The sequence below is a fragment of the Octodon degus genome, unplaced genomic scaffold, assembly GCF_000260255.1.
Source record: "Octodon degus isolate 3935 unplaced genomic scaffold, OctDeg1.0 scaffold00104, whole genome shotgun sequence".
NCBI lineage: Eukaryota > Metazoa > Chordata > Mammalia > Rodentia > Octodontidae > Octodon > Octodon degus.
In genome coordinates, this window is record NW_004524680.1 from 7,306,214 (window position 1) to 7,328,543 (window position 22,330).

At 40.1% G+C, this 22,330-nt stretch overlaps 1 protein-coding gene across 5 annotated transcripts in view; it reads left to right on the forward strand.

Annotated features, from left to right (window-relative positions):
* Trappc9 (trafficking protein particle complex 9) overlaps positions 1–22,330 on the forward strand; it is an 847,990-nt gene that overhangs the window by 87,981 nt on the left and 737,679 nt on the right. For all 5 annotated transcript variants that reach the window (XM_023723940.1, XM_023723939.1, XM_023723941.1 and 2 more), the window contains 2 exons: positions 3,774–3,990; positions 21,825–21,968. In XM_023723940.1, the coding sequence (XP_023579708.1) occupies positions 3,774–3,990; positions 21,825–21,968 (361 nt within the window). The remainder of the gene's footprint in view (positions 1–3,773; positions 3,991–21,824; positions 21,969–22,330) is intronic.

Sequence of the window (22,330 nt, forward strand, 5' to 3'; positions counted from 1 at the left end):
TGCACTTGTTACGGGTGGGCTTGGGTTCTGAGGTTGCATTTTGTTCCTTCTCGTCATTTTGTGTAGCACTGTCTTCTGCCCTTTGTTATAGATCTTTGCTGTAGTTATAACCTTCGCACATACTGAAGTTCAGGTGCAGCTCTACAAAGTTTGGACTTATCTAGCTGCGTCTGGCTTAGGTCTGGCTGCTGTGCTCAGCTCCTTCCCACTGCTGCCCTTGAGGGTGAATATGTTGTGCCCGTGTGGCAAGATGTTCTGCTCCTGGACTAGCTGGGTGGATCTATCCTCTACACTCTCTGCAGGGATTGCAGCTGCAGGGTCACACAGCAGGCATGTATGCCAGGCCTGAGGTGTGCCTGGAGGGGGCAAGGTGAAGTAGGGGGAAGAGGAAGCTCTCCACACACTCACCGGACCTGGGCTAGGACTGGGTCTGGATTTTATTTCTTAATCCACTCTGCCAGTCTGTTTCTTTTGATTGGTGAGCTGAGGCCATTTACATTAAGGAATATAACTGATGTGTATTGCCTGCCCTTTGTCGTGTTATTTTCCTGCTGTTGGTTTTCTACTTTTCTGCCCTGTTTAATTGCTTGCCTTGCTTGGTGGTTTCCTTGTGTTGTTGTGTGTGACATTGTGATCATTTTTATCTCCTTTCTAGTATACCTTTCATTACTCTTTGCAGGGTTGTTTTGGAGTCATAAATTTCTTCAGTCTTTCATTGTTTTTCTTGACATCATTTTCCAGGTTTGAATTATTTCCTGGTGCCTTGTTATTTTTAAGAGCTATTTCCTTTCATGATTGCTAGCTGCAATGCAGTCTTTAAGGTCTGAAAGTCTATCTTCCGTTCTGTTCAAGCAGTTAGTTTTGCCAGCTTTCAATGAAAATTTTATTTTCTTGGATATTTCTTTGAATCTGTCTCATGCATTCTAATTCTTTCCTATATTGTTCACTCAAGGTTTCCATCATTTTTTTTTTCTTTTTTTCTTTTTTTTTTTTTTCAGAACCAGGGATTGAACTCAGGCCCTTGCGCTTGCCAGGGAAGCGCTTATTCCACTGAGCCATCTCCCCGACCCCTCCATCATTTTCTTTTTCTTTTTTTTTTGATGGAACGGGGATTGAACTCAGACCCTTGTGCCTCCCAGGGAAGTGTTTATTCCATTGAGCCATCTCCCCGGCCCCTCCATCATTTGCTTATGTTCTTCTATTTTAATGTTTTTTTTTTTTTTTTTTTTTTTTTTTTTTGCAGAACCGGGGATTGAACTCAGGTCCATGCGCTTGCCAGGGAAGCACTTATTCCACTGAGCCATCTCCCCGGCCCCTGTTCCTCTATTTTTTAAAAAAATCTGTCTCCTTTAGATTCATTGAGCAATTCTTTCATTATGGTTGTCATTTCTTTTTTACCTGAGATTATTCCTGATCTGATTTCCTTTGTAGCCTCCTGGAGTTTTTTTTTTATTATTATTACTTCAGTTGCTATCATTTCATAAATATCAGCTGTGTGAGTTTCAATTTCTTCTATATTGATGTCTCTTGGATTTTTTTCTAGGTGGGCTGGAGATCTGAGATTGCATTTTTCTCCTTTGTCTTGAGATTTTTCTATTTTAAAACATTTTTAGTTTTTTTTTTTTGTGACAATCCTTGTGAGTTTTGGTAGTAGGTAGTTATATCACTAGGAAAAGTCTGTATCTTCTGTAGTAGGAGATTCTTGGCTTGAGTCTGCCTCAAGATTCTATCTTCCCAATTAATTGAGACTAGAAAGTTGATTTCTATAAAGACATAAAGGCTTTCCTCAGTCTTTTAATGTATGATATGGTGAGGTTATTACCCTAGAGTTTCCCAATATTGTTGCACAAGGGAGAACAACTGATTACAACAGCTATGCCATCCTTGCTACTGTAGTACAGTTAGCAGTAATAATAGCATCAAGCACAATTTAGAAATTCATAAACTGTGGTAACTATTAACTTTGTATTTTAGACCATTGCAGCAATAGCTATAGTTATATAACAGAACCACTTAGTAAATTAGGAGTTTGTATGCAAAATGTTTCCTATTGTTCAAGTGGATTTACCCTGGGTTCCTCTGGACAAACTGGTTACTGTATCCCAGGCTCTTCCCATGCTGGTTGCCAATCCTGTGGTATAGGGGGATTGGCCAGGCACCTGGGTCCTCTGGACAGAGGCTCCTGTGATTATGAAGGGGAATGGGCAGAGTCTGTCCCCTCCCATTATGGCTCACCAAGGCTACCTTGATTGGGGGAGAGTGGCAGCTGGCCTAGAACTTTTTTTTTTTTTTTAATATATAGAGTCTCACTATGCAGTTTGGACCTGGAGTGATCCTCCTGTTTCAGCCTCCTAAGTGCTGGGATTAAAGGTGTGCCATCACCACACGTGGTTCTGGGGCTGGCACAGCATGCAGTAGTAGGGGTTGAACTCAGGACCTTGAGCTTGCCAGGCAGGTGCTTATGCTGCTGAGCTTTCTCCGAAACCCTAAGACCTCTTTAATAAGGATGCTGCTCCCATAAATGAGGCCTTCAGTCTCATGACCTAGTTGTCTCTCAAGGGCCCCACATCCTCTTAATGGCATTTTGTGGGGTTAGGATTCAGCACATGATTTTAGAGAGCCACACATAGTCTGTAGCAAGGGTGGTATCTGTGAGTTGTACACTAAGAATTCTCTTCCGGCAGGTGTGTGGATGGAGGAAGAAAGGCAGAGGAGGTGGTGGGAAGGCCCCTTGATGCATTTTCTGGATGATAGGTGAAGGGACCAGGCAAGGACCATGGGTGCTGGGGAATGGAAGGGTGGGAGAGATTAAAAGCTGGTGTTGGTAGGGCATTCCATATGGCTGTGTCTCCTCAGAATTATCTAGAAACAATCATTTTTAAGGATAGGCCCAAGGAGAACATTTCCTTAGGTAGTACAGCCTCTAGCTATGACGGGTTCTGCCTGTCTTCCTCACAGGGTAGTCATGGGGTAGTGAGGTGAGAGTTGGCATTCAGCAGAGTGTGACCCAAAGTAAAGTCTTATCTCTGATGCTTCTTGGCTGTGTGACTTTGTGCAGCTTATTACTGCCTCTCTGAGCTCCCACTGTCTTTTTCTGTGAGCTAGAGTAATTATAGTGCCTGGGATTGCTGTTTTGATCCAATAAAGTATGTTAAATTTGCTGGCATATAGTAGGACATAAGCAACAGAAGGTTTTATTATTACATCACAGCATTGTTGGGAGAATTGTGTTAGGTCTTGGATGAAAGAAATGTGCTGTAAGCCATGAAGTCTTAGGTCTAAGATAGATGCTATTATTAACTGTTCATTCCCTAGTCACATGGCACTCTTATGTTTTTGTGTTCTAAGAAGTTTTGTGTTCAATGAAAGTCTCTGCCCAAACCCAATTATCTAGATGGATTACTGTTTCTTATCTTTCCTTTTATAAAGGACATTTTATGTGATGTGTGGTAAACAACTTCTTGCCAGACAATCTAGTCCTTCTTAGCAATATGCCAGGATATACTTGAAACTGTGGGCTCAAGCAGGTTTCAGGGCATCCCCAGTGGCAGCCAGAACTTTCTCAGTAGTGTCTCAGACCTGTGCTGGTAACCAGGCTCTCCGTTTTTCTCAGTATCTTTCTGTTTTCTTTTAGAAGTTTCTTTCAAAAGCTTATGTGATTGAAGAATGTTATATACATATATGAAAACATCACAGTGAAACCTATTAGTCTATGTAATAAACATACATTAACTGAAAAAGGAAAACTTTTGTGCTTTCTCCCTGTGCTTCAGCTCTCTGAGGAAGAAAAGATTCAGCGCTACAGCATCCTCTCTGAGCTCTATGAGCTGATTGGCTTCCACCGCAAGTCAGCATTCTTCAAGCGGGTGGCAGCCATGCAGTGCGTGGCTCCGAGCATCGCCGAGCCTGGCTGGAGGGCCTGCTACAAACTCCTTCTGGAGACGCTGCCTGGGTACAGTCTGTCACTGGACCCGAAGGACTTCAACAAAGGTACCAGAACTCCAGGTGCTAGGACTAAATGCCGCTTATTTTCCTTAACCATATGTTTGAGCATCTGCTCCCTGTGGTGGACTTTGTGATTGGTGTTGGTGGTTGAAAGAGGAGCAAAACCACACTCTCCATTGGATACTTGCATCAGTAAACTTATAATGGAAAGCTGTGGAACTCTGATTTTGGGCTCACATTGTCTGTCTGTCTGTCTGTTGGCTCACAGTTTTGAGTCTTGGTCAGTAGGGGTCAGAACTCAGCCTTGAACTCATTGGTATGGTACATCATCCACAAAATACTTGAAATTCCTAATGAATTTTTATTTTATTATTTTTTAAAAAGTACATGTTTGTATGTTTGTATTTATTTGGTACAGGGTCTCGCTATGCAGCTTGGACTTGTAGTGATCCTCTTGTCTCAGCTTCCCCAGAGCTGCGATTACATGTGTGTGCCACCATACCCAGTTTCAGTGGCTAGCATGGCATGTCTTTGATTCCGGGGCTGGTGGCATGTGGTACCAGGGATCGATCCCAGGTCTTTGCACTTGCAAAACAGGTACTTAGACCACCAAACTATTTCCCAGCCCCATAATGAATTTTACTTAAGGAGTTTAGTGAAGTTAGCAAAAATCAGTATATTTTACTTAAGTACACGTGCATCTATATGACAATGCGTTTGGTGATAAATTCTTATCACCAGTAAGAGTATCCTGTAAGGTAATACATATTAAAAAGCTATAACTAACAAGAAGTATACACAAATAGAAAGCCCACTGTGGGCAAAGTCTGATTGTTAGGAGAGGGAACCTTCTTTTCGTTGTTGTTTTAGATAGGAATTATGTAGCATTCCATTCCAGTTTAAATCAAGAATGAGTTTGGTTCTTACTTCCTTCTGGAGGGGACAGTGCTCAGAAGTCCTCCAGCTCATTCTCCCACCAGGGCGTGGGAGGGTCTGCAGCATCTTATTCATGTGCACACGTATGTTAGGAAATATGTGCTTCCTGTGCAGACTGGAATAGTTCAGTCCTGCATTTGGATACTTTTGATTATTAGGGCCGTCCCTCAAAGGGAAGTAGAAAAATTATATTCCTCCGTCCTTTAACCTGCTGGAGTATCTTCAGACCTGCCTGCTTGACTTTTTTGTGTATGGTTCCAGCCAGGGGATTCCTGTGCTTTTGTTCCATGCTTTGCTACATGTGGGGAATGATGGCATGGTGAAGAAGCCACTTCCTCCCCTCTGAATAAGGAGGAGCAGGCAGTCTGTCCCATGAGGGCTCCCTGGTTCTGTGGAGATTTCCTCTCTGCACATCTGCAGCTGTGCTGGTGGTCCTCAGAAGTTGCCCTGCCAAGACTAGTTACCACCTCACCATGGGCTCATAGCAGCTCTTTGCTTGGGTAGATTCCATTTCTATGAGATCAGACTCTCTGGGTGGATCTGGTCAACCCAGAGCAGAGATTAGCACACCATATGGTGAAGGGTCAGGGGGCTTTGTGACCATGCAGTCTCTGTGGCTCTGCAGTTATGGTGTGAAGCAGCTACATGTGTGTAATCTTGTAATACTTAATTTGCCAGAAGACATGGTGGGTCAGATTCGGTATGATGACTGTAGTCTGCCAAGCCCTTAGCTGAAAGCACAGTTACATCTAAAGTCTTTTTTGTCATTGTTGTAAAATTTTTCATAAAGGCTTTGAGAAGGGCCCACTGGGTTTTTGTGAGACAAGGAGGGTGAGTAGCAGTAGGAGGAATGAGGGCGGGAGGAAGCTGGGGAAACAGTGCGTCTGCCAGCCCCTCACTTCTGCTGGAGGGACAGACTTGATCTTGATAGGTCCCGTTGCTCAGCAGGGTGCCTGGGTTGTGGCCTGAAGTCAGGCAAGGAGGAACAGGGAAGGGATGAGGCAGCCCTTGAGTTTTGTCTTCAGGCTGGTGAGAATGTCCTGCCCGCCTGGACCACAGGGGTGAGGAAGGGCTGGGCAGAGGGTGCTGTATGAGACTGGGCTGCTTCCTGTGCATACAGCCTGCCCACAGGTGCCTTCCATGCCAGGCTCCCAGAACAGCACACCTACTCTTGTCATCTTGCTGTGGGTTTTTTCCTCCATAGTACTGGGGACTAAGGTATATGCCTAGCATACCTTCCCCCTTTTATTTTGTTTTTATTATTTATTTAATATTTTTCTTATTCAAAGAGACTACAAAATAGTAAAATAAAATTAGAAATGATACAGAGCTCTAACGAATGAAATAGGAACTTGACAACGAAAGGTGCAGTAGATACCATGCAAGAGAAAGAGTCTGTGCAAAGGCAAGGAAAAGCTGGGATAAGGAAAGGATGGGGTGTGGGGAAGAAATATATTCTGTATGTGTGGGATGACTTGGATAATTGTACTGCTGATTTCTGCTGATCTACAGTGAGGAGCAGTGTAGGCTTCAGTTTTATTTTCTTGTCCTTTCTAATTCCTTATAACCTTTTTTCTTTCCCCCCAATTTTGCATGCTTATATCTGAACAACTAACCTGAAGACATTGTACAATACCTGTGCAATACCCTGTTTTATTTTGAGATAGGGTCTGACTAGCTCACTAAGTTGCCCAGGCTTGCGTTTGATCTTTCTGCTTCAGCCTCCCAGAGTGCTGGGCTTACAGACTTTCACCACTAGCCCTGGCTTCAGAATTAATTTTATTATATTCTTCCCATCACCACACTTTCCGTTGGATGTTTTACTTTGTAAATACAGATTTTTTTGAGCAGTTTAAGGTTCATAGCAAACTTGAAGCTACAGTAGACAGTTCCCATTTACTCCCACCTCCACAGAAGCACAGCTTCCCCCACTGCAGCGTCCCCACTAGGGTGGAGAACTTGTTATAAATAATGGACCAGTATTAGCCCACAGTTGCCATCTGGGTTCACTCTGAGTGTCGTGCATTCTGTGGTACTGACAAATGGATAATGACATGTGTCTCCTATTACAGAATTGTACAGTAGTTTCTCTGCCTTAAAAATCCTCTGTGTTTTGCATGCTTATCCTTCCTTCCCCCACACTCCTGGGAGCCACTGGTTCTTGTACTGGCTTCATAATTCTGTCTTTTGTATAATGTGACATGGTTGCAATTATATAGTATATAGTTTTTTGCTGACTGGCCTCTTTCTCTTAGTTGTATACTCTTATTTAAGTCTATTGCATATCTTTTCATGGCCTACAGCTTATTTCTTTGTAGCATTGAATAGTACTCGGCGGTCTAAATATGCTACAGTTATTTACATATTCATCTAATCAGTCTTGTTTGATATCTTTATTGCTTGCAACCTTTGGCAAGTACGGTTATAGCAGCCATGACATATTCATGTGCAGGTTTTGTGTGCATGAGCATTTTCAAGTTGCTGGGTGAATGTCCAGGAGGTTGGTTGCTATATAATAAGGCAAAAGTTTGTTTAGTTGTATAAGAAAGAGCAAGACTCTTCCAAGTGCCTCTTCTGTGTTGTGTTCTCACCAGCAGTGAGGGAGAGCTTCTGCTATTCTACATCCTACCAGCTTTTGGTGATGTCAGTGTTAGGAGTTTTGGCCAGGTCTCATCACTATATAAGTGGTATCTTATTGTTATTTAAATTTATAATTCCCTAAGGCTATATGATGTTGAACATTTTTCATGGGCTTGTTTGCCATCTGAGTATCTTTGGTGAAGTGTCTGTTCAATCATTTGCCCATTGTAAAATTGAATTGTTTGTTTTCTTATTGCTTTGACTTGTTACATAATTTGAATAACGATCCTTTATCAGCTATGTTTTTTTACCAACATGTTCTCCCATTTGCAGAGCAGAAAATTTCAATTTTATTTATTTGTTATGCATATTAGCTTAGTACATGTTTGCTGTACATAATGATTACATTCATTGTGGGAGTTGGTATGTGCGCATAACACATTCTAATTGTTTTTACTTCCCCTTGCCTTCCTCTCCCTGCCAGAAGTTTTAATTGTAGTGACCTCTAGCTTATCAATTCCTGCTTTTGTGGATGGGATCTTTGAGTCTCCTAGATTCCCACTGTGTTAACTTTAGGGTTTTCATACTTTTACATTTTGCATTGCTGTCTGTGGTCCATTTTATGTTACTTTTTATGGCAGTCCTTGGTCCACCTGGCTGCTTTGTTTTGCTGCGAGGTGCTGCGTTGTTCAGCCCATCTCTTGGGAGGGCTGTCTTTGCTCTCTTACCTTTGCTCCTTTGTCAAAGGTCAGTTGACTGTACTTTTGTGGGTCTACTTTTGTATTCTCTATTCTGCTCTAGTGATCTTTTTTATCTGTTCTTTCACCAAAAATCATGTTTTAACTATTGTAGTTTTATGGTAAGTCTTGAAGTTTGGGATATTTTTATTTATTAAAAACTGCTCTTACTGGACCTGATAAAAATGATTGTTAATGAAAATCACTGTTCATTAAAGGTGGTTGTTCACATTTTATGCACTGTTTCCTGGTATTTTCAGTGACATATGTAGAGCAGTTGCCATGCTGGGAAGGGTGCTGCCTGCAAAGGGGCACTGGATTGTGCTTGCCCAGCATTTGCCTGGCCCAAGATGGCTGAATCTATTTCCTCTGTGCCTGCATGGGCCTTATCCTGTGGCTGTGCATACTGTAAGGGGCGTCTGTCTTACTGAGATGGGTTTTTGTTAAGTGGCTCTTGATGAGTAGTCTTTCCTTACACACCAGGGGACAGAGGCTTGGCAAGGTGAAGTGTTAGCTCTGAGTTCAGACAGCCAGTGTTCCTGCCTGGCTGTGTGATCTTGGCCAAATCACTTGGTGTCCTGCTTCAGCACAAAGGGATGCTAGTTTATTTTGAGGGGAGGTTCTTACAGGATTGGATTAATCCCTGTGAGGAGCTTTGATTGGTTACCAGCATATTTTCTGCTGTTTCTCTCAGATGTGGGCTTCAGATCCCAGACAAGTGCTCTTTGTAGAGCTTACCAGCTGCCAGTATAAAAGACAAAAAGAAAGACAGTGAAGGCAGGCATGGTGGTGCATTACACCTGTAGAATGCTAATGGTGAACTTTTATTTCCCATATATTTATTTGCCACTTTCATCTTGGAAGTGTATTTCAAATGCTCATTTTTGGATTGGGTCTTTAAAGCTTAGGGAGCATGATATTTTGAAAATTTTAGTACATTCTAGGTAGCGGTCCTTTGTCTGAGGAATAGCTGGCAAAATTATTTCCCATTCGAGGATTGTCTCTTTACTCTATTGATTTCTTCCTGTAGTTATCTTTTTAATAAGATGAGATCCCAGTTGATGATTCTTTGTTGTATTTCATGTACAATTGGAGTTTTGTTCATAAAGTGTTTGTCTATACCTGTATCTCATAAAGTGTTTGTCTATACCTGTATCTCATAAAGTGTTTGTCTATACCTGTATCTCATAAAGTGTTTGTCTATACCTGTGTCTTCAAAAATTCTACCTATTCTGTCTTCCAGCAGATTTAGTGTTTCTGTTTTAATATTAGATATTTGATTTTCTTTGATTTAAATTTATTGCATGGTGAAAGATATGGTGTATTTTGATCTTTGGTACACGGAAAGCCACTTTTCCCAGCACTTTTTATTAAAGAGGCTTTCTTTCACTGAATGTGTTTGGCTTCTTTGTCAAAGTTACAGTGGCTGAATGTATCTGGAGTTGTTTTTGTATTTTCGAATCTGTTCCACTGGTCATAGGGTCTGTTTTGTGCCAGTGCCATGCTATTTTATCGCAGTAATTTTGTAGTATAATTTCATATCAGAAATTGTGATGGCCCCTACCATTGTTGCCCAGAATTGCTTTTGCTGTTCTAGATCTTTTCTGGTTGCATAAAAATTTTAGGGTTGTTTTCTTTAGTTTACCAATGGTTTTCTTCGTTGGTATTTTAACTGGGATTGCATTAAATTTGTGTAACAGTCTTGGATGAATAGCCATTTTCACTATGTTAGTGCTTACTATCTGAGAACAAAGGTATCATTGGTATCTTTCCATTTTCTGATATTTTATTCTCCTTTTCCGTAGTACTGTAGTTTTCAAGGTAAAGTTCTTTAACTTCATTAAATTGATTCCTGAGTATTTTTTTGATGCTAATATGAAAGATGTTGTTTACCTGATTTCTCTTTCAGTGAGTTTGTGTGTGTACAGGAATGCTATTGGTCTTTGAGTGTTGGCTTTATAACATACTATGCTGCTGAATTTGGTTATTAATTCTAGGAGCCTTTTGAGGACTTTTGGGCATGTTTTATATAGGGTATCATATCATCCATAAATAATGATAATTTAACTTCTTCCTTTCTTATCCTTATTCCTTTTATTTTTTCTTATATTTGATTGCTCTGGCTAACATTTCCAGAATTGTATTGAATAAGAGTGATGATTGTGAGCTTCCTTGCCTTCGTCCTGATTTTAGAGAGAAAGCTTTCATTTTTAAAAAGTCATTTTGTTTTGCTATGTTTTTGTGAGATAGGGTCTCACTATGTAGTTCAGACTGGACTGAACTCAGTATGTAGCCGGTCTGGCCCCAAACTCAGGCTGGATCCTCTTGCTTTGGCTTCCCAAGTGCTGGGATTGCAGACATATGTCATAGCGCCTGGCCTACATTTATTGATTTGCGTATGCTGAACCATCCCTAAATCTCTGGGCTTAATCCTACTTGGTGTTGGTATATAACCTTCTTGATGATTTGCTGTATTCTGTTAGTATCTTACTGAGAATTTTTATGTCTATATAAATGAAGATTAATGAGGTTGGCCTGTAGTTCTCATTTTTGGTTGGATCTTTCCTTGGTTTTGATAACAGGGTAATGTTTGCTTACAGGAATGACTTTGGAAGTATTGCATCTAAGTTTTCATTAAAGAGTTGGAGAAGTAGGAACATTAGGTATTGTGTAAATTTCTGGTAGCATTCAGCAGTGAATCCTTCAGGGCCTGGGCTTTTCTTTCTTGGTATGTTTTTAATTATAGCTTCAATTTCATTGACTGATAATGATTTATTTCAAGTTTTTTATCTTCTTGATTCAGCTTTGGTAATTTATAATCTAGAAATCTGTCGATTTCTTCTGTATTTTCTATCTTAATATAATACAAAGTCTTGATACAAGTATTGACAGTCTTCTTGATTTCTTCAGGTGTCTGTTGTGATTTTACCCTTTTTATTTCTAATTATGCGGATTTGAGTTTTTTCCTTTTTTTTTTTTTTAAAAGATTGGCTAAGGTTTTGTCTGATTTAATTTTTGAAAGAAACAACTCTTCAATTCATTGATTCTTTGTATTATTTTCCTAGTCTCCACTGTATTAATTTTTCTCTCTCTCTCTCTCTGTCTGTCTCTCTTTCTGTCTCTCTGTCTCTGTCTCTGTCTCTCTCTGTCTGTCTTTCTTTCTTGTATTTTTAGGGAATGGTCTACAGCATATTCAGGGTCTCACTACTAGATCGGACTCAGTAATCTGCCTCCTGTTTATAGCCTCCCAAGAGCTGAGATTACAGGTGTGCGCCACCACACTCAGTCTCAATTGCCATCTCAGTGTGCCCGGGAGGCAGGGCTGGCACCGCAGGCCCAGGGATCAAACCCCTGGCCCCTGCACCTGCTTGCAGGTACTATAATCTACTGAGCTATTTGTTCGGCCCTCTTTTTTTTTTTAATGATGAAAAAAAATAGCTAGAAGAAAGACAAAAGCAAAAGCAATATAACACAAGAAATATGGTGCAGAATTTCAAAAAACAAGAATAGAAAATTAACAATGATTGTTATATTACATATTGTTATCAAATTTGTTGCTCAGATTACCAGATATAGTCACACAAGATTGATCAAACAATTCACATTAAGTCTTCCTTTTAGTAAACTTTAATTTTTTTTGTCCTTTTTACTTTTTAGTTTATTTTAAAGAGAGTATAAAAATAATGGATAAGACATTAGAGATGATAACATTTAAAAGAACAAGATGAAAGATATTCAACCATGGTTGTTATATTGCACATTGCTGTCCTCAATATGGGTGTTAGATTATAGGTATTAGCATACAGAGTTGATCAAAGTGAACATTTTAAACATTCACTGCTACTTTCAAGAATAGAAATTGGTAGTATAATCATCGCAGCTATCCTGTGTACCTATATTCACATATTTTTTTCGTTTCTTATTTTCCCTATCTTTTCTCCTTTCCCACATCTCAATTGTTTATTCTTCATGTTCAGTTTTTTCTTTTGTACCTTTCGGATTTTATTTATTCTTTCAGGTTCTTACACTAGTGAGACAATATGATGTTTACACACATGGGTCTGATTTATTTCACTTATGAGTGTAGCTTCTACTTGCATCCATTTATTTATATAAAATCCTTGAGTTTATCTTTCTTTATAGCTGAGTAATACTTCATTGCATAACAATACCGCATCTTTCTTATCCATCCCTTAAGTGATGGGCATTTGGGTTCTTTCCAAGATTTAGCTATGACAAATTGCGCTGCCATGAATATGGATGCACATATATCACCATGGTATGTTTTCAGTTCTTTTGGAAAGATACCCAGAAGGGGAATAGCTGGGTTGAATGGGACTTCCAATTCTAGTTTTTTGAGGAGTCTCCACACTGATTTTCATAGTGGTTGTACCAGCCATTCCCACCAACCTTGGAGAAGGGTTTATTTTTCCCTATAGCTCCTCCAGCATTTGTTATTAGTTGATTTCTTTATGATACCCATTCTTTTTGGAGTGAGGTGCTATCTCAGTGTTGTTTTAATTTGCATTTCTTGAATGACCAGTGCTGTGGAACATTTTTTCATGTATTTATTTGCCTTTTATATTTCTTCCTCTGAGAAGTGTGTATTCACCTCAGATGTCCATTTATGGAGTTGGGTCTTTGAATTTTGGGGGCCTGCTTTTTTTTATTTCCTTATATAATTTAGATAGAAGTCCTTTGTCTGAGTGATTGTTGGTTATGATTTTTTTCCCAATTTGTGGGTTTTCTTTTCACTCTGTTGGTGATTTCTTTAGATGTGTAGCAACTTTTCAATAAGATGAGAAACCAGTTGTTGATTTTTTTTGAAATATTTCCTGTGCAGTTTGTTTTTTGTTTATGAACTTTCTGCCTACCCCCATGTCTTCAAGAAATCTACCCATTTTCTCTTTCAATAGATTTAATGTTTCTGTTTTAGTGTTTATATTTTTAATCCATTTTTTCCCCATAATTTTATTGAGAAATAGCAATGAGAGAGTTTCAAATCAAATTGTTAGGACAGTTTCAATAATTAACACATCACATATTGTCTTCCTAGTGGTTTTTTGTTGTACAACATGCAGACATGATATCCTATTTACAAACACTATTAGAACAAATCACTCTATGCATTGAATTGTAGCTATATATCTATCCTAACCATTTTGAATGCACAGATACAAAATGGTCATTCATCTGTATCCCCTTTTTTTGTTTAGTTCCATCATTTAAATATTATAAGTATGTGAACTCAGCAACATATTCCAAAATGGTCCAGTAGTCCATAATAGTATTGGGTCTTCAGCTTGACTGGCAATGTCAGAAGTTGTTGACCTGAGTCTACTACAACTCAACACAATAACTTGGCTTTACTTCTTTTTTATACTTCGTTTTTATACTTTTCTGCTGGATGGTTAAGACCAAGATAAAGCAAGACCTATGTAACAAGAATTGTAGCTTTTATATCTGATAAGGTCAGTCAAATCCCCTCAGGATTTATCCTGAGACCCTGTACCTCAGACTGTAGATCCTTTGTCAGTGTCAGCCATGTGGATGAGTCATGCCATTACTTGGCAAATTTGTTCTCTGTGAAAGCTTGAGAAAATGTTTTCTGTCCATGTGATTGTCCTTAGGCACACTCTAAATCCATTTTGATTTTAGTTCAGTGCATGGTGGTAAACCTAGGTCTAGTTTTAGTTTTCACACATGGAGATCCAGTTTTTCCAGCACCATTTGTTAGAGGCTATCTTCCAGTGAATGTATTTGTCCCCTTTGTGAAAAATGAGGTGGGTTAGTGTGTTTGTAGTTGTGTCTGCATTTTCTAATCTGTTCCATTGATCCTTAGGTCTGTTTTATTTTATTTTATTTTTTTGTGAGTACTATGCTGATTTTATCATAGTAGTTTTGTATAATTTTAAGTCAAGGATTGTAATGCCTCCTGCCTTGCCTTTGTTGCCCAGGATTGCCTTTTCTATTCTAGTTCTTTTATGGTTCCAAATGAATTTTAAGAATGCTTTCTCTAGATTTGTGAGGTATATTGGTGGTATTTTGATTGGAGTTGCATTAAATTGGTGTAACAATTTTTGGAGTTTGGCCATTTTCACAATGTTGGTTGTTTGTATGCAAAAGCAAGGATATCTTCCCATTTTTTGAAATCCTCTTCAGTCTCTTTCTTTACAGTATTATAACTCTCATTGTGTAGACTTTTTTTTTAATCTCCTTTGTTAGATTAATTACTAAGTATTTCATTTTTTTGGATGCTATTGTGAAGGGTTTTATTTGTTTAATTTTCTGTCACACTGAGTTTGTTCTTTGTGTAGAGGAATGCTATTGGTTTTTGGGTGTTGACTTTGTATCCTGTGATGCTATTGAATTTATTCTAGTATTTTCTTGGTGGAGAGTTTTGGGTCTTTTTTGTAGGGTATCATGTCCTCTGTAAATAATGACCGTTTAACTTTTCCTTTCCAATTCTTATTCCTTTTATTTCTCTCTCTTATCTAATTGCTCTGGCTAGTATTTGTAGAACTGTATTGAATAGAAGTGGTGATAGTTGACATCTTTGTCTTATATCTGATTTTAGAGTTAAAGCTTTCAGTTTTGCTCCATTTAGAGTGATGTTGACTGTTGGTTTGTCATAGATTACTTTTATTAGATTGAGGTAGAGGCCATCTATTCAATTTTCTGTATGGCTGTGATCATGAATGAGTGTTGGACTTTGTCAAAAGCCTTTTCTGCATCTATTGTTAATTAGTTTTGTATGCCTTGCTTGTCTGTACAGCAAATTCTTTTTACCCTGTTTGGAAAATTTTCTGTCATGAATTCTGTTAATAGTCTTTTTATGTCATTTATGCTAGCTCTTGCTTTTTTATTGACTGCAGTCATTATTATTCCATTATCTAGCAGCTGTTTGATTGATTATCATGGTCCTTTGCTATTTTAAAAAATCTGTCTTTTCATGATAGCTAAGTTAATGTCTTCTATATCTGATACTGTCCTCTCATTGCCTCATTCTGTTGCATATTTTTTGAATGGAATTTTTAATCTCCTGTATATCTGAATGTGTTTCATGGAAGCCATTTTTCTTATGTTGGGCATTTATTGTGCCCATCATTTTTCTAAGCTCTTTTTTAAATTTTTTATCTCTACCTGCTATACAGGGTACAGAAAATTTTCCAAACAAGGTAAAAAGAATTTTCTGTACAGACAAGCAAGACATACAAAGTCAGAGTCAAAGTTAGAGTCACTAACCTTGTCTTTCATTGTGGTCACCAGCTCTGTAGTTATTTGAGAAATTATATTTTGGTTTGATATTTTTCTAGAACCTCATTCATCTGCTTTGTTATGCCTACTATTACCATTTCAGAGAGTCTAGGTTGTTAGCTTTAAAATATTCTACCTGATTGCCTCTTGTGTTACCTTTGGCAGATGGGAAGTCTGGGATTGAATCTTGCTTAAGTCTCTTTCTCTCCTTCCCTCCTTCCATCCCTCCCTCCCTCCTTCTCTCCCTCCTTCCCTCCATCTTTTCTTTCCTTCTCTCTGCACCTCCCTCCCTCTCTCTTGTTTAATTCCTGAGTTGATGCTTACAAATTGCTTATGATGAGTAGCTTCATTTTTGTATTTAGAACCCTTAGGAAATCACTACTTCTTAGAGATGTCTTCCAGGTATAGCTGGCTATTGGGTTTTGAGTCTGTTGTGTAATCCTACCTTTTTCAATTTATTAGGGATGAGATCTTGCTGTTTATTTTGCCTAGTTCCCGGTTTGTTGGCACTGGCCAATAGTATGTTTTATGATCTTTAGGCAGTTTTAGTCTTGGTATACCAGGAAGAACCACTGATTAGAACAATTATGTCATCTTAGCTAAATTAGTACAGTCAACAATAAGAGTAGCATTGAGAAAAGCCTGGAAAATGAGAAATTACGGTGATTATTATTTTGCCACCTTTAGCTATATGTACTAGATTTGTGATTATATAACAAAATCTAAAACAATTCAGAAAATTGCGTATAGTACATAATCCCTTAGTATGGCAATTTTACCCTTAGGAGAGAAAGAAGGAGGAGAAGGAGGGAAAAAGGAGGAGAGGCTGAGGAAGAAAAAGAGGGAGAGGGAGGGGATGAGGAGGAGGAAGAAGAAGGAGTAGTAGTAGTAGTAGTAGTAGTAGTATGGGCATGGAAAGGGGAAAGGGTAGAATTAGAGAAGAATGAGGAGGAGAAAGAGAAGGAGGAAGAGGAGGAGATTATAAAGAAGGAAAATAAAAGATTATGCAAACTTTGGGCAACTGATGAAGAGGATGGGAGGCAAAGAGAGAAGGAAGAAATAAAAACTGGAAGAACAAAACAAAGAACTAGAAACAATATTCACACTCATAAAAACAAGAACAAACAAGAAAAACAAAATGAAAACAAGAAAAGGAAAATAGAATAAAGAAGAATATAGAAAAGAAAATGTCCATGTCAAGGCACAACTGTGCTGTTTGGCAGACAAAGTGGGCAGACAGTCCAGATCCTGTTGATTAATCTTAGCCAAGTCAGCAGTAGATTTACAGCAGGAAGTGGAGAGTCCCAGCAAGCCTATACCGTTAGCTCCGCTGAAGTTCAGGCTGGTTTCTGGGTGTTAGGCTGGAACCCAAGTTGTTGAGCCTACAACACTCTGTGTCTTGCCAGCTTGAACTCAGCTTTTGACCTTTTGCCAACTTGAACTTGACAGCCTTCCCATGATGCTGGCAGCCTTAGATGGAGCCTGCCTGCAGCTGGTGCAAGTTCTGAGCTCAGTTGGTCCCTCTCCAAGATGGGTCCTGGCCAGTTGTCTCTCATCAGCCACTGCAGTCTGCTGTGTGCACTGCTCCATTTCACTGATGCATTTATTTGTGGAGGCCTCTGGGGTCACCAGTAGTCACCATGTATCTGTTGGTTTGAGCTGCTCCTCCCATGCAGTGAACCAGGGCTTAGGGAGTTATCAATATTCACTTCCTTCCTTCCTTCCTTCCTTCCTTCCTTCCTTCCTTCCTTCCTTCTCTCCTTCCCTCCCCTCCTTCCTTCCTTCCTTCCTTCCTTCCTTCCTCCCTTCCAACTCAGGACCTTGCACTTGCCAGGCCTGTGCATTCCCATCCAGCCATATCCCTAGCCCTCAAGAGCTCAGGCAGAGAGCTCTGCTTGCCACCTCCTCCTTCTTCATCATTAAAGTCTCCCTCCAGTCTCCCCATGGAGTTCAGTTCCTCAGATTCTTCCTGGATACTCGGGACCCTCTTCTCTCCTTTCCTTCATCATGTTGCTATATTCCAGTATCTGGATACCAAGTCTCAGAGAGCCTGTTTTTCTGCTGCTGTCAGTCTGCCATCTTTCTGCAAGTTGAAAATGTGTTTTTAAGAAGTTTATATTTGTCCTATCTTTGAAATCTTCATATGGCATGCTTCTGATAGATATTGTTCTTTGAATATAATGTCCGGCTTGCCTCAGGGTAAAACAGGCCCCCTGAGCTTTAGGCAGGTTGTGTCCTGTCCATCCTCTCCATCCTCATTGGTCTGAGGTCTCCTGGTGGTGCTTCCTTCCTCCCACAGTGTACTTCCTCACCTGTCCAATTCCCCATCACCTTCAGGTTCTGGCTGTGTCCTCTTTCTTCAGAAAGGTCGCCTAGGGCTTCTTCTACCTAAGTGCAATCCTTTTATTTCTGCCTTTCGTTTAATCCTGTTGTTCTTTCTCTGCACTTTTCATAACTTGTTAGTCCCCTTAGAAACACTTATTGCAATCACTTAGCACCCACCTCCCACAGACACCTGTCAGTCCAGTGAGAGTGGAGGCCCCTTTGGCCACTGTGCCCCGTTGGCCCGAGAGTAAATATCTGTTATGTGGGGGCACACCCTGTGAGCAGCCGCCATCGCACTGCGGTGGCCATTATTGAGTGGAATTTGTTTCTCGCTCTTAATTTATAAGTCTTTTGAATGAAACAGTCCTTTTGAAAAGTAAAACACATAATATGCTTCCAGATACTTTTTTACTGAACTCTGTTTGAGGAGGGGACATTCATCATCATTTTCATGAAAGATGCCAAGGAAAGAGAGTGTGGGAATGAGATCAAATGGAGTAAAAATGTAAATGTCAGCTGTCTATACTTTTAACTAAAAAATAAAAACCATTTCAAACTCCCATCTCCCGTACTGCCCTGGACCACTTTCAGAGAATTAAATGGAATTCTACTAAAATTCTGTACCTGTAAATAAAAGTTGGATTGTTGGTATTCCCAGGACCTGAATGGATGTGGTGTTTTGTTTTTGAAAGGAATATTTTCACTGGCTGATTCTTCAGAGGGCTGAAGTAGGAACACAGACGTGTGCTGTGGGTGTGCCAGCTTACAGGACTTCATATTATCATTCTAATCTTATTAGTGTTCTGTGTGAAGATTTTCCATTGTGCTTTTTACTCAGCCTATTTTTGAACAAGAGATTAAAACTCTCCCAGGAATGCCTATGAAAGAGACTGGTATAGCAAGTGGATTTGCTAAATGGCAGTAGTTGATGTATATAATAAACCCCCAAATTGGTGAACTTTTTCGATTACAAGTGTTGAGATTTTTATCACTGAGTCATATGCTACAAATCTGTCTTAAGGAAAAAAATTCATATTTTATAGGAGGAGCACTTTGAGTCATACAGAAATTATGACTTGCACAGTGTTTACTGTTGAGAAAATTTATACTCTGACTTACTCATAATCACCTGTGGTAGGAGCTGGATCATTATCTATTTAAAAAAATCATCAGAGTGATATTTGTTCAATTTCTATGTGAGAAAGTTTTCTTGGTATGGTAGTATTGAGATTAGCTAAAATTGAGTCTTTTGGAAGACATGACTAAGTTAGTCATGACATTGATTTCTTAATTCTTTAAATCTCCTTTTTCATTTTTGCATTTGGTCTAGCTTCTTTTGACCACATGGGAATACTATGGGGTATGTGTCATTTTCTTCCCTTTTGCTTCAGGAAGTGTGCTACTATTTGTATTCTAGGAGATTTCTGGAAGAGGAACAGACATGAGTGTCATATGGGGACATTTGTGCATGTTTGATCAGCCTCAGGACTCTCCGTTATTGTGAAATATTCTAGATATACAAAGATTAGAGAGAGTGTATTGAGTCCATCACTCAGAATAAAGTGTTACCAAGATTATAGCACGTTGGCTATATGTTTACCCTTCTTCTTCCTTCATTTACTCTTTGATGAAGTATTTTGTAGCAAATCCCAGAAGCCATATTGTCTCAGCTTGACATATATGAGTGTGTATGTTTGGAAACAGGAGAATTTTCTTCCCATTAGGCTGTCATCTTGACCTATATGCTTGTGATGTGCCAGCCCTGCACCTGGCCTCCCACGAAGCGTTAAAGCTCTGTGGATTAAGAGTGCATGCTCCTGGCTCCCAAAGCAGTGAAGGACTGACGAAAGAAACAAGTGCATGTACTTGGAGGTGCCTCTCTGTGTCTGTCTTGGACCAGATTTGTGCATGATGCAGTGCAGATACAGAAGTGAGAGTGGCCAGCTGTGTAGGGGAGGCTGGAGAAGAGGGCAGTAGGGATTGAGTGGACAGGCCCCTTGAGTGGTGTCCATGCAGTGGTGGTCAAACAGCCAGGGTTAGGGAATGAGAAGGAATGCCCTCTGCACACCGAGGGGGGGGGAGCAGCCTTCTTGTCCTCTTCCATTACCAGTTAATATTGATTAAGTACCTGGTTCCATTCCCGGCTCTGTTCTGGGGATATAATAATAGATAACACATACAGTCGTCAGATGCAGGAACTAATAACCTGCATAGGGATTTTGACAAACAGATAATTTTACCCAATAAATACATCAGTAAAGAGCTGATAAACGGAGGACTTTTTCTTGATGAAACAAGAGAACAGCTTGGATCATTAATCATTTCACAGCTCAAGTCAGAGGTCAACATTGTGTGTTTTCTACATCATATTTATTGAATCATAATATTAGCAAAATTTATGATAAATTGCTAAAGCATTGTAAATGAAGGCCGCGGAGCTTTGTGACATGTCTTAACTGTTGTTTGTTCCCACTTCACAGTATTATGTGGAGCCTACACCTCAATACCGCCCTCTTACCTGCCCACTGCATGAGCTACTGTTGGCATTCCCTCCCACCTGCTGTTGCCATCATTACCGTAGCTGTGTCCCCACAGCTTTTGCAGTAATACTTAACTTCCCAAGGGCTTACTGCCTGGCTTTTGCAAGGATCTGAATCTCATGTGGCAGGTCCTTTGTCCCCGCTTGAGGTCCCACCTTGTATGGGGGCGATGACTGCCTGGCGGAGCTGTTGCCCATCCCAGTGAGCAGTTTCTTTGAGCCTCCCTGGGTGCACATGGCTGTCTTTTTTTTCACGACCTAAGTTTGAGATCAGCAAGAACAACGAGTTGCCAGTCTGGTTGATTGTAGTGACATGTAGTTCAGGCTGGCCTTGAATTGACTGTATAACCTGTGATCTCAGACTTATGGCAACACACCTGCCTCAGCTTCCTGAGTGCTGGTGCCCACCACCATGCCTCGCTACCTACAGCTATGTCTTACGGTCTCCAGAACTGCCTATGCTTACCTGTTCAGTGTGGGGTGTGCTGAGTGGAGGTCTCAGGGTCTTAGTGTTGAGCACCCATCAGAGAAAGGAACTCTGGGTGGCTGAAGGAAACCATAAAGCAGTGATGTCTTTGAATCAGACCCTCTGTGTCTGAGACTTGTGTGTGAAGTCATTTTCCTCCGACTCATAACACTGTGGATTCCTGTTACCACATTTTCTTCATGCAGGGTTTCAGGATGGAAGATATTTAGATTAGCACTTGTTGCCAAAAGGGAAATGGAATAGGTGACTGTAAGCTTCTTTATTTTAAGGAGATATTTTTCAGTTGGCCAAACTTCCAACCTTTAGTTTCAAACGTGTTAGGCCTTTTGGAAGGGAGCAATTGCAAAAAGTCCTTCGGTAATCTCTTTATATAGTTTATCCACTTTTCTGCATTTTTCTTAGGCTTTAGAGAAATACTGTTCTTTTTAATTAAATATCTTTGGTTATTGATAATGAAAACTCATCACATGTCAGCATTTTCATTGATTGATTAATTGGTTGATTGATGTGCACCACCATGTCTGGTTTTGGTGCCAGATCCAACCTGGGTCCTTATGCTTGCCAGGCAGGCACTCAAACTGCTGAGCTATCTCTCTAGTCCATGTCAGTATTTTCTTGAGAAGATGTGTATCTGGAATGCAATGCATGCCATTGAAACCAGTCTTTTGTTCTAAGGTTACTAGAATTACTTCAGTGGGATATGTTTGAAATTATATCTGCAGAAAAGAGAGTGTAAGACATTTATAATGTATGAAATTCTGTGGGTTTTTTTTTTTTTTTTTTTGGTGTAACCGGGGATTGAACTCAGACCCTTGTGCTTGCCAGGGAGGCACTTATTCTATTGAGCCATCTCCCCGGCCCTATAATGTATGAAAAAAGTGCCACTCTATAGAGTTCTTTTTCAGGATCAGTAAACAGAGTGAATATTTTTTTGTAGCCCTAGTTTTTGAAAGCTGAGGCTTTTATCTTGGAATCAGTTAACACATTTCCTTCATGGCCTTTGTGACTTGCCCCACAGGCACGCACAGAGGCTGGGCTGCCGTCCAGATGCGCCTCCTGCATGAGCTGGTCTACGCTTCTCGAAGAATGGGGAACCCCGCTCTGTCTGTGAGGCACCTGTCCTTCCTCCTGCAGACCATGCTTGACTTCCTTTCGGATCAGGGTGAGTGGATTCAAGCTTTGGTCCTTTCCAGGGGCACACAGATAAGAGTGCTGGAGATGTGGTTCTACGTAAACCTCTTGTTCTGTGTCACATTTAGTAGTTCTGGTATTCAGTGAAGAATTCTCCTTGTGTTGTTCTTACTTTTATGTTTATCAGGGCTGGGGAGATGGCTCAGTAGAATAAACGCTTCCCTGGTAAGCCCAAGGGCCTGAGTTCAATCCCCGGTTCTGCCAAAAAAAAAAAAAAAGTAGTCCAGGCTGGCCTTCTACTTGCAACTTTCTTCCTGCCTCAGACTCCTGACTGCTGAGATTATAGGGACATGCCACAAGACTGGCTCAAAATGTCACTACTTTTATGTTTGT